Raw genomic sequence first — 16360 nt, 5'->3', positions numbered from 1 at the left:
TGGCCCCACTATTCAAGGACAATGAACATGTCTTAACATTTTGGTAGAAACACCTAGTTCTTGCATTCCTCAGTAGCAGTATGTGGTTTTGGACTGACACACCTTCATAAAGTATTAATGAAGGCCCAGTAAAATCAGTGGTAGGATGCCAGTTTAATTGAAAATTGTTAGAATGTGGAACTTGCCAGCTGAGTTATTTAATAAACAGCCTTTTGATTCATGAAAGGAAACACGATGAAGCTTAAAGTTTTGAGCTGGTAAAGCAGAGATGAACCTGCATGTGCTTAATGCCCAGTCTGCACCTGGCCAGTGATGACAGGCACCAATGGCTCTTTTTTCCCTCCGTCACTCTCCTATACTTGCCTCCCACTGGCCTCGTCCCCCACTGCCCACTGATGGGAAAATGCATGGAATCCCGCCATTTCTTCCTCTTACCCAGTAGACATAATTTGTTGAGATGCTTTCACTTAAAAGAAATAATACAGCATCCTCTGTTTTCAGCTGGTGGATGACACTAATACAACAAGAAAAGTGGTGCATTATGCCTTAAAGCCAGGTAGGTTTTTACTGTTGTTTTTTGAAATGGCTCTAGACTACCATAGATCAAGGTATCTTATATTTTCTGTACTTCATGCTTTACAAAAACAAAACTAAATTCGGCTTCTCTCTCTTAAATGATGTTCCATCAAATCTGACTTTCATTCCACCCTAGTGTAGCTAGATGCCTAGAAGATCAAAGCCAGTGTGGTGTGTGTAACTGGGGCTAAATAAATACTCAATTGTCCTCTGAAGAAAAGTGGTGGGAGGGGAGGTTTCCTTAGGCAAAATTCCCACTCAAAGGTATTTATGTCCCAGCAGACTCCTAACTGTTGAATTATTCTCTACAACTCTTTAAAAATGAACTGTTGAATCCTTTATAATCACCAAACCAGCACTAGAGAAAGGTGGTCGTGGGGTCCTAGAACCTGTTATGCAGCTTACGTTTAAAAAGGAAAAAAAGTTGTTTCTCTTTGAACCTGTTGCATTGCTTATGTTCAAAAACTTTCCTTTGAAAATTTCCCAGTGCATTCCCCGTGGGCTGGGCCCGTCAGAGCTGTGGCCATCACTGTGCCCCTGGTTGTCATATCAGCATTCGCAACGCTCTTTACTGTGATGTGCCGCAAGAAGCAACAAGGTATCTCTTTGTGTGCCATGTCCCCCCACTAAGGGTAGACTGGGGGTTGCTGCCAATAGAGAGGGAGACTGCAAGTATGGTTCCTCCAGGTTGGCATCTCAGAAGCCTCCATAGGTCCTAGTCAGTTCCCTGGCTGCTGTAGTTCCCAGAATCAAAATAATTAGCCTCAGCTTTTAGCCTCAGAGCCACTAAAAGGACAGGCATAATTCTATTCTCAAACTCAAGATAGTAAATTCAAGAGCAGAAAGAAAGTCTAAAGCATGAGTAAGGTTGTAAGTAGCACTTGATCACTTATAAAAGTCAGTTGTCATGAGAGAGCCTTCTGGGGAGATGGAAATGATCCATATCTTGGTCTGTGGTGTGGGTTACACAAGTGTATACTTGCATAAAAATTCACTGGGATGTACACTTAGGATTTATGCACTTTACCTTTGTAAACTATAATAAAAACTTCGTTTTTTAAAGGTCAGCTCTGCCAATGCTTAATTGGTCTAGTAGGTGCACTTGGCTGCTAACCAGGGTGGCCCCTGCAACATTTCTTGACTTGTCCAAAGTCAATTTCAGGTTAAGAACAATTTGTGACCAAATCAGCTGTTCTATTCCCAGCAATGACCCATGGGGCTGGTGAGGTTGGGTGCTGGGACTGTTCTAGGTGGACATGTCAACTGTTTTTTCTCAAAGATAGCATTGGGTTCCAAGTCTTAGGGAGCAGGACAAAGTGTTGCTTATAGGGATCAACACTATCTTCTTTTCCAATTTAGAAAATATATATTCACATTTAGATGAAGAGAGCTCTGAGTCCTCTACCTACACCACAGCACTCCCCAGAGAGAGGCTCCAGCCGCCGCCGAAGGTCTTTCTTTGCTATTCCAGTAAAGATGGCCAGAATCACATGAATGTCGTCCAGTGCTTTGCCTACTTCCTCCAGGACTTCTGCGGCTGTGAGGTGCGGAATCAAAAGTCTCTTCCCTTACCCTGGGCAGGACACTTGCCCTGTACTCTCTCCCCACCGCCTTCTCCCCTCCTCCAGGCCTGCTTCAGTGACATCTGCCCTTGTCTAGTGCCACAGCTTCTAAATTGGGGACAGTCTTGTCAGTCTTTCAGTCTGACCTACCCATAAGCAACACGAAATGTTTTATAACCCTTAGTTCTAACCCTGACACATTCCTGCTCAAAAGCCTGGAGTAGTACCCACTGGAAGGAATTTTGTAAGCATTAAAAAGACCAGCAGCTGCCATGGGAACATAAAGCCAGGTTGAGGGGGGTCTCATAAGACATTCTGGAGAGCATATTCAGGACAGAAGTTCCACTAGAGGGCCAAAGAGAGAATGGCAAGTAAAGCAGTGAGTTTACACGATTCTTTGGGGTTTTGCTAAGAAGAGGAATGGAGAATGGGGTTGCCACTGGAGGGGATCTTGGGGTTCAGGGTGGAATAGTTAACCTCCGTGAGGCTGTTTGATCATTGACTAGAACAAGTCATGGAAAGGGAGAAACTGGTGATGCAGGAGAGGGCAGTGGCTGGAGAGAAGCAGGAGGTGGGGAGGACTCCCAGAAAATGTGTCAAGTGCTCAAATTGTCTTCTCTGGTTTCTTTGCTGTTCTCTTGAGTTGAGCTATTAATATGTAGCTTTTCTATAATGTCCCAGTGGTCATTTTTAGAGTGAAGTCTGAAGCTCTCATGGAAGGCACATCCTATTTCTTACAAAAGCAAGATTTGTATCATAATTGTGTAATTAGAACTCATTGGTGATTGCAAACTGCCCACTGGCATGTTTCTCAGAATCTCTCCACGTGGTGAGGCTGCCCTCTGGTGTCAGTACAATGTATTTACAAGGCTGGGGCCCAGGGTTCCCCTGCAGGAAAGCTCTGCTGAAAAACAAGGGCCCACTAGCTGGTGGCACAGTCTTCAGATATCACAAACAACCCAGTTTCCTCTACTTTGCAAGTAATCAGCCTCTGGGGAAAACACGCTCCCAATTATGATTGTGATGTTTACTGTAGAAAATTTGGAAACTAGAAAAGGATGACAAATAAAAAATTGCCTATAATCCCAACCTGAATAAAGAAGAACCACAGTTAATGCATGTCCATCCAGTATTTTTCTGCATAGGTGAACTAACATATACATTTGCATTTTGGGCGGATTTGAATGTTTTTCTTCTGTCTCTTCACTTAATAATTTTCTACATTATTATTAATAGTAGTCTAAAACTGCAATTAAAAATGGCTACATGATCATCAATATTGACTCACCAGAACTGAGTTAGTACAAATTGTTAAATATCTCAGCAGTTCAATACTATCCTATTTCTGATGATTTCCCAAGAATAGATGCCTAGAAATGGAATTAGTGGGTCAAAGATAGGAACATTTTAAAAATGCTTGGTGTATGCTCCCAGTTAGTTTTAGCATGTATATTAGAAAGAATTAATGAAAGTATAAGACAATTAAGGATTATTTTCAACAAGTGGATGGCTCTTAGGGCTTTCTTCCCTTCCCTTTGGTTTTCAGAGCAGAAGAGGAGAACAAAGTCATTTCAGAATGTCCTTCTCCTATAAGAGACTGTGGCTGCTTTTATTGGTCATAGCCATTGGGAATTAGTTTCTGAACTTCCTTTCTATAGAAAGGAAGACACTAACACAGTTGACATTTTCAGCAAAATCAGATGAAAGTGGTCTGAGAAGGTGAAGCCCTCTGAGGGGCCATGCATGTCTGTTTTTTTTTTTTTCCATTGTCAGGGACACCCCCCTCCCAACCTCCTTACTAGACCCCCCCCTTGGAGTTAAATGCCTTGTCTGTTACAGGCCTTGTAGAGATGTGACCCTTCAGGCCTTTGTGAAGCCATGGAGGGAGGTGCTGGTCAGTCCCAAGTAAGTGAACCAGAATGGCCGTGTTACTGCAGTTCACTACCTTTTTCCACAGCTGTTGACCAACTGGTAAATAGTATAGCTGACCCTGGTGCTGTGAGAGTGGCCAGGGAGGTCCTCTTTGTCCATCATGCTCTCTGGACATGAGTCACTTATAATTGTGTGTGACTGTGGGATCTAGGCCTGGGTCCTATCTCCCAGCCCACTTTGAGATCATTCATCCATGTCCTCCTCTCAGAGCCTGCCAGCCTTCTCTCCAGGATCTGCCCCTCCCTTCCAGGCAGCCTCACCAGATACAGCAAAGCCCCAATTCCTCTATGTTCTGTGCTCTCCACCACACCGTAGGTTCCTTGACGATGTCCTATGTGTGACTCAGGCAAGTTGCCAAGAGCTCTGTGTTTCTGTCTCCTCACTTGTACAACAAGAGTGGTAATGATCCCAAATGATGCTAAAATGAGCTGATGGATGGCAAGTTCTTGCAGAAAGGACTAGAGTATGACCATCATCCACAGAACCTTAGTTGTTCCTTGGTACCAGGTAATGTGGAGCTTCCACATAGCTGTGCTACTAATGGTTAAGGGGCAGATGATGTGACCTCGTCTGACATTCCTGTTCTTGTTACCTGCTTTTCCAGACTCTTCCTGGGCGTTCTGTACAAGTAGGTGAGGTGTCTTGTTCTCTTTCCAGGTGGCTCTGGACCTGTGGGAAGACTTCAACCTCTGCAGAGAAGGGCAGAGAGAGTGGGTCATCCAGAAGATCCAGGAGTCCCAGTTCATCATTGTGGTTTGTTCCAAAGGCATGAAGTACTTTGTGGACAAGAAGAACTACAAACACACAGCAGCCAGCCGCGGCTCAGGGAAAGGCGAGCTCTTCCTGGTGGCGGTGGCGGCCATCGCTGAAAAGCTCCGCCAGGCCAAGCAGGGCTCAGCCGCGGCGCTCAGCAAGTTCATTGCAGTCTACTTCGATTACTCCTGTGAGGGAGATGTCCCTGGCGTCCTGGACCTAAGCACCAAGTACAAACTAATGGACAACCTGCCCCAGCTCTGCTCTCACCTGCACTCGCGAGACCACAGCCTCCAGGAACCGGGGCAGCACCCTGGCCTCGGCGGCAGAAGGAACTACTTCCGGAGCAAGGCAGGCCGGTCCCTGTACGTCGCCATTTGCAACATGCACCGCTTTATCGACGAGGAGCCCGACTGGTTCGAGAAGCAGTTCGCTCGCTTCCGCCCGCCCCCGCTGCGCGTCCGGGAGCCAGTCCTGGAGAAGTTCGACTCCGGCGTGGTGTTAAACGACGTCGCGTGCAAACCGGGGCCGGAGGGCGATTGCTGCCTGAAGGCCGAGGCGTCCGTCCTTGCGGGGGCCGGGCCGGCCGACTGGAACGCAGAGAGCCAGCACGCGGGCCTGGACGGGGACGCCGAGGCCCGGCCCGGCCCTGACGGCGGCGCGGCCCCGCGGCCCCGGCCGCTCGTGGCCAAAGCCGGCAGCCCGTCGGACATGCCGCGGGACTCGGGCATCTACGACTCCTCTGTGCCCTCGTCGGAGCTGTCGCTGCCGCTGATAGAAGGACTCTCGACGGACCCGACGGAGACGTCCTCCCTGACGGAGAGCGTGTCCTCCTCTTCAGGCCTGGGTAAGAGGCCCCTGGGTCAGGTTGCTGACACAGGGCGTTGCCTTCGGCTACTTATAAAATCCCTCAAAACGTTGGTTTTTTTTTAAGTTTGGTGTCAACTTATTAAGCAGTGAAACCTGATGGGAACACAGCTCCTTTGATAGTTTTGATTCATCCCAGGTAATGTGAATACTCATATGTTTGAGTTGCAGAAGTGCTCTAAGTTACGGTGGGTTGCCCAGACCCTGAGAGGGGTGTTATGAAACACACACTATGTACATTTTATCACCTTTCTAAACTCCAAAAACATTACGATACCAAAACACACCAGTCTCCAAGGGTCTTGGATAAGCGTCTGTGGACCTGTGTCTTTGTTGAGACCTATAGTGTTCAACCCTCCCCTGGTTGTCTTTAAAGCTGCGGGGCGTTGAGCCTGTGGTTCATGGGCACAGCATTTTCTCTATCCTAGCTCAGCACAGGGCCCCAGTCAGGAGGGCCTGCAGGAGGCCCCACTTCCCCAGGGAGCCCCAGCACGATGCCATCTCAGGATGCTCCTCACCAGGTTTGTAACTAATTGGAGTCATGCATGCAAACCCTTGACCCTCAAGTAAGGTCTCTTCCTTCCTCTAGCTCAACTAAAGGAGCTAGAACCTCTTAGGAGGATGAGACTGCCCTGTCTTGAGCTGGTTGGGATGCCTGCCTTATTTGTGGAAAACCCATAGTCCAAACCCAGATCCAGCCGCATTCTGGCATGAACACCTGGCCCAGTGAAATGCAATGACTGTGTGACTCTGTCTTCTTTTCTCTCCTTAGGCGAGGAGGAGCCTCCTGTCCTTCCTTCTAAGCTCCTTGCCTCTGGGGCGTGCAAAGCAGAAGTTGGTTGCCGCAGCTACAATGATGAATTCCACGCAGTCGCCCCTTTGTAACAAAACGAAAGAGTCTAAGCATTGCCACTTTAGCTGCCACCTCTGATTCCCCAGTTCATCTGTCTGGTTGCATGGCCAACTTGGAGCTGAGGTCTCATGCAAAGATATTTGGAGTGAAATTCTGGCCAGTACTTGTTCCCCCTTGCCCCAACCCTCTACCAGGCAAAGTCTCCAATTTTCTAAAACCGTATGGAACTTTGAAAGGCATGTCCATAAGGTCTGAAAACAATTTGCCATGTTAGGTCAGTCCTTGGATCAGAGCTAGTTCTGGGAAATAGGGAGGAAACATGTATAGAGGAACAGGGAAATACCTGCACTGATCTTCAGACATCATTGAGCTCCACAAACTTTACCTGTTTGCTGTTGGCTACTTTGATTTGAAATGCTTTGTGGAAAAAGTGCCTTTAATGTCATAACAGCCACAGAAATCAAGTACCAGTGTATCTGGAACTCATATTGTAGATGATGTTCCTGTCCATTTTTGATGCAGAACTTATGATGCTATGGTTGTTAAACTTTGAGTCAAAGATCAAGAAAGTGACTGAGGCTGGGCATGGTGGCTCACGCCTGTAATCCTAGCACTCTGGGAGGCTGAGGTAGGAGGATCACTCAAGGTCAGGAGTTTGAAAGCAGCCTGAGCAAGAGCGAGACCCCATCTCTACTAAAAATAGAAAGAAATTAATTGGGCAACAAAAAATATATAGAAAAAATTAACTGGATATGGTGGCACGTGCCTGTCGTCCCAGCTACTTGGGAGGCTGAGGTAGGAGGACTGCTTGAGCCCAGGAGTTTGAGGTTGCTGTGAGCTAGGCTGACGCCATGGTACTCTAGCCCAGGCAACAGAGTGAGACTCTGTCCCCCCCCCCCCAAAAAAGAAAGTGACTGAATATACAGTCACCTTTTATAAAAGGAATCTCCGTGTATTATTGGGTGGCATAGCTGCTAAAGTGGGCAGGCCCAGGCTGACCATGTTGACCATTCCATCTACAATGGGTTGGTCAAGAAGAAGGCCCTGGAAGCTTAGCACTTAGAGCGTCCTCTTGGTCTGAGGAGGCGTTTTCTTGCATCATGTGGGGGCCAGATCTGCCTGCCATTTCCCTGGGTTACATTTACTGTGCTGCATCTCAGATGTTGGTTTCATGAAGTTTATTTTTAAGAAACTACCCAGCTGGGCTGTATTATTGGAAGTTGCAGTTTGTGCTTTGGTTACCCTTCTGGTCTAAAGCTGTGTCCTGAATATTAGGGGTTAGAATTCACTGAAATATAGCAGTGTGTGGAGGTGGTGGCCAGTTAATCTGCTGAACTGGTTTTGACTAATGACAGACCTCTTTAAGGGTAGAAAAGAGGGAACTATTATAAAAGTAAATGTTCTGTTTTTATGAATGACTTCTCTACAGAATTCATATTTCCAAGGAGAAAACAACTGTTCATATCCTGTGTGTTGATTAGCGTGTGTGTAATGAGTGATGTCTTGGTCTCCCCTGTGGAAACCCTTCTCCCCATGCCCTGGAGTGGGTGTGAGCACCTTTCTCCTCCTTTTTCATGAGTGAGGTTAGATTTTGGCACCCTGTTTTCCTAGTGTCCAGCCTGGGGACCATGGTTTCCCCCCTCTTCATCAGATAGGTCCTACATTAAAGGGGTTGTGGAGAAACAGCCTGAGGGGGTTGGGGGTTGGGATAGGGCAGGACTTTCCCTTCCAGGCACATGCTCGGCAGGTGGTGAAGGGAGGGCTGGAACCCCTGCTGGAAAGAAGTCTGTGTGTATTTTTGATGCAAATGTCATACTCCCTGTTCTGTAAAGGCAGCTGGCAGCTTCTAGGGAGAAGAACTTGCTGGTCTGTTCTCTGGCATCAAGTTTCCTGCAGCTGCTCTGAGAGAGACAGGGATCTGCAAGACTGTCTTCTCATAAAACCAGGCATCTCAGAGGAGAGATGTTCTGTGTTGTCGGCGTGGAATCTGGGATGAGCTCAGAGCTACTGCCCACACATGACTGCCCTGCCATTTCATTGTAGGCATATGTTTTGTGAAGGAGATGGGTCAGTCCAAACTTAATAACTTAGGAAAATTCACTTGGAACATTATCAGAGAGATTTCTTACTGAGGCCAAAAAATGTTTTGCTCCATGGGAATTATTAAGAGCCGCTTTTGGGATAGATATTCAGCTTTGCTCATGAAATGAGCGTCTCCGAGAAAGTGGCCCAGGAGCAGCGCGGAAGACTGGGGGGGAAGCACTCACTGGGCCCTAAGGCTGTGGAGCAGAGAGCTTGCTACATGCATGCCCTTGTTATAAAAATGGAAGGGAAGAAGAGTCCAAAAATCAAGTCATATTTTAGTTTTGATTTCGGGTTTAGGTACTTATTTTGAAATACTAATGTTTCTTCTGATCAGTAAAATCAAACTCTAGTATGCCAAGTAATGGAATGACAGTGTGATTCCCTAACACAGAAAAAGATGAGAAGTCTAACTTCCTGGTTTTGCTTCATTAGTTTCATTTTTTTTCACTCTCCCCATTATGCTAGGAATGGGAGTAGCTGCAGATTAAGACAAAACATATGTTTTAAACATAGTTGCATTTATTTTGACTCACAGATTGTCCCAGACGGTGGAAATGATAAGGTGGAATTCAGAGAAAGTCAGAGGCTTTTATATGTTGCAGAAGCAAGAAATAGGATATAGGGATCATCTCAATGAAAGGCCTTGATCCTGAGAGTAAAGGCTTGTGTGTGAATTAGACACTGTCCTCTGGAAGGGAGACTAGGGCAAGTCCAGGGTTCCAGGAAAACCAAGAAGTAGTCAAAAGTAGGGACCTAGTGGTTCATCTTAATCTACCCATGTCCTGTAGAAAGGACTTAGCATCTGGTGTAGTCAGCTTTGCCAGGAGAGTGACCAGGGCTATCAAAGCCCAGGTACAGGTGTGCTCTTCTCTCAAGAGATTGGCTACAAGCAACAGGGATCACCTTGACAGGCCCATCCCAGCCACATAAGGTGTAGAAGTTCCCCTAGAAGGCTGGATGTTGGGCCTTTGAGGCACACTGATCTCCAGAAAAAAATCAAAAGTCATTTCAGTCCAGGCCCAGGTATTCAGGTGGTGACCCAGCCAGGTAATAGTATTTTGAGCCAAAAATGAGATCAGGCCATAAAATCAGGAGACAGAGTTTTTGGTTGACACATTAGCAATAAGTGAAGATAGTCCCAGACCAGAAGCTCAATAAAATGTGTTTAGCAATGATGACATCATTGGAATCAATGTGTAGTAAGTTATGGATATATGAGTTTGTGTATGTTTCTCTGTCAAAATTTAGTCTTACAACTTTGTAGCCACAAGTATCTCTTTGTTAATACCAACCTGTAGTCTCAGGTCTCCTGATTTAAGTGCAAATAAATAGGAACATTGTCCATCTAAAAATGTGGGGTTGCATGATTGTCAGAGCCTTTTTTCAGAGATAAGCATCTTTTCCTTTAAAAGAAGCAAAGTAGGGCAAACATACTTTATTCCTGAAGTAGAATTGATACGCCCTCCTCCCAGAAGAAAGAATATTCTGCAGTCCCCACCAACCTTAACACTAATTCGACTTCCCTAAGGAAAGAGAAATTACTCTTTGTCTTTATTTACTTTTTTTTTTTTTTTCTTTGTGCCCTGGTTCCACAGAATACTCTTTGTCTTTATTGGAGAGAGGTGGGCATGCCAATATGACGGTTACTTAGCAGATCCTGTGTCTTCAGGAGGAACCAGTATAGCAGCAAGTGTAAGGAAAACAGCCGTGATGATAAATGGCAATGACATGCCTTCTCAGTGTCAGCCATAGGGAATGATGGGGACTGTGGCAAACTGAAGAGCTCCTGTTCCATGAACAGAGGCAAGCTATTGTGGCCATGCACTATTTCCTGTCCCATTTTTGAAGAGAAGCTGAGAATCTGGATTTTTATATGAACAATGCTGATTTTTAAAATATTGGCAACTAAGTTAAAAAAACTTTTAAGTGAATTCAGGCCAACAGGACACATGGATGGACTTGACTGGGTCCATTGACTATCAGTTTGTTAGATTTGTAAGGTTTGAAATGAAAGGCATGCATGGTAATTACAGATGTCAGGTGCCACTAAAAAAATGCTATTGCTAAATGCACCCAGTAGCTGGATCGTTTCTTTCCCCTCTCTATCCCCCAGAGAAATTTGATGTGATTTGAAATGTTTTGATTGCTTCTTTATATTTCATGGTGACTTAAGAGAAAGTCAAGCTAGTTGTTAATTTCAAAATCAAATTTCTGTCAGTTTAAAAAATATGATGCTTGGAACAATTTCATTTAAACTCCACAACATAAAGGGCCTTATTTATAGTTTTAGCCCTTGGCATAATCATTTTTTAAAATGGTATGCAATTCTAAGCTTAGGCCAAGACATAATTAGGAAAGCAGGCATTTGTAGGGAATAAGACAAGGAATCTCCTAGTGTCCACTAGAACCAGATATTTACATTACCGTTTGTTTTAAGTGATCTGTGAATTGACTGTGTTTTGGAGGTGTGAAACAGTATACAGAGAAAAGCTTTTCCTGATGTTGAGATAGCAGGAGTCCAAATGGGGTGTTGGGTCATCCTTGCCATATCACCTCCTTTTCAGGCTGAGGGTGAAAATAAACAAAAGGAAGTCTGACTGTAAGCCAATAGCTTTGATTCCGATTTCAGAGTTTGTGGGCTAGGAGAAAGTTTAGATTATCTGGCATGCTCTCCCCTAGTGTCAGACAGGGCTGGGCCTGAATTATTCCAGACATATGGCTGTAGATGGGATTCTGGATTTTCAGAGAAGGAGATTCTGTAACCTACCCTGCTGATCAGATAGTTCTTTGTATGTCTTATAGAAATTCAAACCGGCTTTCTTTTGTTTGCCGTGGAGTGGAGAAAGAACAGCTGGTCGCCTTCCATGTATTTGGAAACCACAGTGAAGTCATCACCCTGGTGTTTTTATTTCAGTGATAAATAATTCCACCCACCTAAACCATTCTTTATAGCTCTTGTTTTCCAGGGGCTTAATAATTTTCACTGCTATTCCATTTCTTGGCTTCACACTCAGTTTAGTTGCCCAAATAGAATATTGGTGCCTCATTCACATTGGTGCCTTGTGAAGGCCAAGCTCAGGGTGGGGATTACAGGGAAATTCTTACATGCCCAGCTCCTCTTACTACTTAAAAATATAATAGCACTTTTAAAAACGGTATGTTGCCTATGTTCATTTTGAGAATTATTTGACTGCCACTTTTTTTTTTTTTTTTTCCCTCCTTGGTGATAGTCCTCTATCATGTCTTATGGATTTTTCTCCTTGGTGCTTATTCCTGATGTATTTAATGTTATTCCTGAGCTTCAAGATACTCTTTTAAGATCAGCTCTTACCTTCTGAGTGGCAGCTATCCCTCCCTCCCAATTTTGGATTCTATTTGTACATATCTCTAGACATCACCTTTATTTCATGACTCACAATATTATTAAATGGTGCAGACTTTGGCTCAACCACTAGCGAGGTGACAGCAGCAGTTGCTAAGTATCACCTCCTCATTGCTGTTTGAGAGCTAATTTGTAAACACATTTGAATCCCCCATTGAGGACCTCTGGGGAATATTTGCCAATTGTCTTCCTTCCTGCTCCTTGGTTCCTCCTTGAAATTCAGCTGGGACTACAGACACCTCCAGGACCTTTTCTGTGTTCCACTCACAATTGACCAAGCACTGTGTTTTGCACAATCAGAATTTTGACAACAGCAAACCATTATAACTGCCTGTCTGATGTTTATATGAGAATTTCAGTCAAGAAGATTCAAAGAGCCAATCTTCTGTTTGTATGTGATGTGGAAAAAATTAACTGTTCCAATTGTTAGACAAAATTGCCATTGAATTACACTAATATATGCTTGTCTGTTATTTTAAAAGTTTGGTTTTTTTTCTCTCAAGAAAAAAGCATGGTGAATCTGGACAGCAGCAAAAGCTTTTGTGAAAACCAAATGTGTTCATTTAGAGAGTAAGTAATTTTTTTTTTCACTGCAGAAGCTCCCTGTTACTATGTCCTAGGGGTGGGAAAACCTGTGGAATATGGTGGATATTGATGTCATTGTCTTTATTTCATCTTTAAATTTTTCCTTTTTGGGATTTGGTAGAATGGTGAGCACTGACAGACTGTAGCAGTGTGCCGTATTTTTACATTGAAAATGTTAATGACTTATTTGTACATATCTGTAAATAGGTGATAGTAGATCACAACTGACATTTGCAAAATGTTTTTGTACCTTAGAATTTCTGCATCAAATAAAATGTTTTAAGATTGCAGTAGTTTATTATTTTAGAACATCTTTGCTGTTTCCTGACTAGCTGGGGTTCCTAGCACAGTTTTTGGAGGGTTCTGCCTCAGGGTGAGGTGGCGAGGGTGGCCAGTGTGTCGTGCCTCTTCAAGAACAGGCCCCTGCTGCTCTTGACTGCTTGCAGCGGCCTCCACGGGCAGTGGTCTATACCTGTGTGCTGTCAGGAGGCCTCCCTGCTGCCACAGGGTTACTTGTGTAAAGAAGAAATTTGATTCTCAGAACAAAGCAACTTTCTTTTTAGAAGTTTGAAAAAAGCCACTGAAACTTGGGAGCCACACAGATTTCTTGTCATTGAAACAGCAAAAGATGCTGCTCATCCTTCCAGCAGACATTCTCTCCCACCTGTGTGCCCTGTGCTCTGTGACTTGATTTCTTGGTGCCCATCAACTTCAGGGTCAGTTCCCAGCTCTGCTACTGTCAGTGTGACCCTGTGACTGTAAGGCTGGTCCTTAGTTTTTTGTCCATAGAATGGGCCAGTGAAAAGCTCTATTTCAGAGGGTGGTGAATTAATCTGAGTGATGAATATAAAGTGTACTAGCACAGTACCTGGCACATAGTGCTCAGTAAATGGCAAGTGTCCACCAGAGGACAAGGAGTGCTAACAAATAACAAGGACACAGAAAACAAGCTTTTGGTCATTGCCTGAAAAGGATATAGTCTAAATTTTGGGTCTTGGGAGCATGATGGATTTTAAAAGTTGCATTTTCCTTGTTTCCTTGTTCCTTCTCATGCTCCCCTGTGATGGTAGTGTGTGGAGGTCCTGCAAGCTGCCTGTTTGGGGAGCACAAGGAAAGAGGAGTGGGCAGATACAGCTCTGAGGGAAGCACTGTTGGTTGCTGAGAAGAGGAAATTCTAACAAATTCCTGCCTCCTGACCTTGGTATAAGCTTCATTTTTCTTGTTCACATTCACCCAGGACACTTGTCATTTTGCCTGTTGGTGTCTTCTTCCCCATGCTCTCTGTTGTTTCTCCTTATTTCTAGGAGTGCTAAGTGCTTTCTACTAATAATCTCATTTACCTTCATGGCTACCCTGTGAGGTGGGTAATCTTCCCGTCTCCATTTTACAGATGCAGAAACCAGGGTTCAGAGAGGCTGTACCTGATCATGATCCCACACCTGGCTAGGAAGTAACGATTGTCCGCCTCATGAATGTCCGGTTCCTGCTCTAAGTACTCTTTGTGTCTTTTCTCACCACAACCGCACAGCGCCCCCACTTTTTAGATTTTGAGGCGCAGGAATTGGGTAGCTTTGCCAAGGGTACAAACAAGGAACTGGCAACACTGGGACTGAAGCGTCATCACTCCTGATCAATAGGGAGCACTGGCCCTCAGTACAGTTTAAGGGGAGAGGAGAATCTTAAATAGCAAGTTACGGTGATTTTGCTTTCTTTCTCAATGTAAATGCTGAGAGTAAATCTTGTTCAGAGCTGAAGCAAATGGGTCTCCCTTTGAAGGATCTCATAAGCAGACACTACAATAAGTGAATTCCTCTTTCGTTTTCTTTCACCAAAATAAAAGTTGCAGCTAGTCCTTTCTATTAAAAAAATTCTCTTTGGGCAGCATGAAAAGCCCAAATTTTTGCCATGGTATTGGAAAGCAGAGTCTGTTTTTACAGCTGTTCAGGGTTCTTACAGTCCCCAACATCTGTGGGCCTTGCCACTGGTTTTGCTTTGTTTTAGAAATGCCAACTTTAGAGGAGCAAAGACCAGCTTCCTCTTGCAGGCTTTAACAAGAAAAAAAAAGAACATGTCATTTTACTTAAATAAGAAACTACAGGTGATAAGCTAAGCAGGTGGATGAGGAGGAGACATAACATACGTGTTTGTGGTCCTGGGCATAGTGGGTCCACAGCAGAGTCTGTTTCCCACTCCTTACCCCCAGCGTAGCCTGTCCTTGCTGTCCATGGGAACAAAATCAGAAGCAGTCCAAGAACAGGGCAGGTACAGGAGGCAATGAAGGGGAGGGGTGAATACAGACATGGTGTATGGCCTTTCTGCAATGAGAAAAAATGTAAACGGTGTTCTGGGGATTAAGGAAAAGTAATGCAAGATCAGTGAGCTTGGCTCCTTAGCCTCTTTCTGGAGCGGATCTAGTGCCATCTTTCACATTTATACATGATACACCCTCCTTACAACATTTGTCCCAAAGTGTGTGCTGGAGACACAGGACACAGTAGTGAACATGGGGCACACATGCTCCCTGCCCTCCTGATTCCACCTCTTTCCATGTATGGAATTGTGAACAAATCACTTAAATGTTCTGGGCCTCTGTTTCTTCAATTGCAAGATTAATATCCACCACACAGGTTACTGTGAGGATTAAAGGAGATGGCGTATATAAAGCACCCGATGGCTGGGCGTGGTGGCTCCCGCCTGTGATCCTAGCACTCTGGGAGGCCGAGGCAGGAGGATCCCTCAAGGTTAGGAGTTCGAAACCAGCCTGAGCAAGAGTGAGACCCCGTCTCTACTAAAATTAGAAAGAAATTAATTGGCCAACTAAAAATACATAGAAAAAATTAGCCGTGCATGGTGGTGCACACCTGTAGTTCTAGCTACTCGGCAGGCTGAGGCAGGAGGATCGCTTGAGCCAAGGAGTTTGAGGTTGCTGTGAGCTAGGCTGATGCCACGGCACTCTAGCCTGGGCGACAGAGTGAGACTCTGTCCCAAAAAATAACGAAATAAAGCACCCAAGGCCATGCTTGGCAATTGCCAGGCACTTGGTAAATAATAGCTATTATTACTCTATGGAAGAGCAGGTCTTGGGTTCTTTGGAGGCCACATGGAGATGGGTGGGAGATGGTTCTATACCCACAAGGACGTTTCGCCCAAGGACTTTGCCAGGTGCTCAGTTAAATCATCTCCATCCCCTAAGAAAAGAGGGTGGGTCCCCACCTAGCTATTTCGGTGGTGGTCCAGGAAGGAAGGGGGGGAGAGGAAAGGTGCTCTTAGCAAAATTGACTGTAGGGTGCTTAATAGTTGACTACATACCTTGAGATCTGCTAATGTTCCACTCACCAGACTCCTTTTCCCAGGTTCCTTTTAGCCCTGCTAGAGACACATTTTTCTGCACTTGCTGCAAGGTCCCTGTGCTAGGCAGATGGCCATGCCCTGCTCTGGATGTGAACAAAGGCAGGGCTTGTTTCTCAAACCAACTATCAGTGTGAGGTCAGGGGAATTTTCTAATTTTTAGAAGTTGGCAGGGTGTGGGAGGGGACTGGAGATCAAATAATAGTCCTCGAGGATGAGATGGCTCTGCCTGGTCTTTTCCACTCTTGCTGGTCAGAGACATTTCAGGGGGTGGCAGGAGTCAGCTTCCAGACAAATCACAGATGTTTCCCACCGGGCTGGGCCAGACCAGGAGAAACTTGCAGCAAAGAAAGGTAAGAGCATGCCTGGGAGCCAGACGCAAGTGCAGCCAGATCCTGCCTTTGGTTCCGTGCCACT

General features: G+C 45.1%; 1 protein-coding gene across 4 annotated transcripts in view; it reads left to right on the top strand.

The window, feature by feature from the left end:
• IL17RD (interleukin 17 receptor D) overlaps positions 1-12885 on the top strand; it is a 69259-nt gene extending 56374 nt beyond the window's left edge. For 3 of the 4 annotated variants that reach the window (XM_012765628.3, XM_076008816.1, XM_012765626.3), the window contains 5 exons: positions 502-556; positions 1064-1174; positions 1936-2120; positions 4728-5670; positions 6463-12885. In XM_012765628.3, the coding sequence (XP_012621082.2) occupies positions 502-556; positions 1064-1174; positions 1936-2120; positions 4728-5670; positions 6463-6575 (1407 nt within the window). In that variant the 3' untranslated portion in view covers positions 6576-12885. The remainder of the gene's footprint in view (positions 1-501; positions 557-1063; positions 1175-1935; positions 2121-4727; positions 5671-6462) is intronic. The other variant, XM_012765627.3, reaches the window with a different exon arrangement.
• The last annotated feature ends 3475 nt before the right edge of the window (positions 12886-16360 follow it).

This window comes from Microcebus murinus, chromosome 1 (genome assembly GCF_040939455.1).
Source record: "Microcebus murinus isolate Inina chromosome 1, M.murinus_Inina_mat1.0, whole genome shotgun sequence".
In the NCBI taxonomy this organism is placed as follows: Eukaryota; Metazoa; Chordata; class Mammalia; order Primates; family Cheirogaleidae; genus Microcebus; species Microcebus murinus.
Note: the sequence above shows the minus strand (reverse complement) of the source record. Positions and strands in the feature narration are given on the sequence as shown.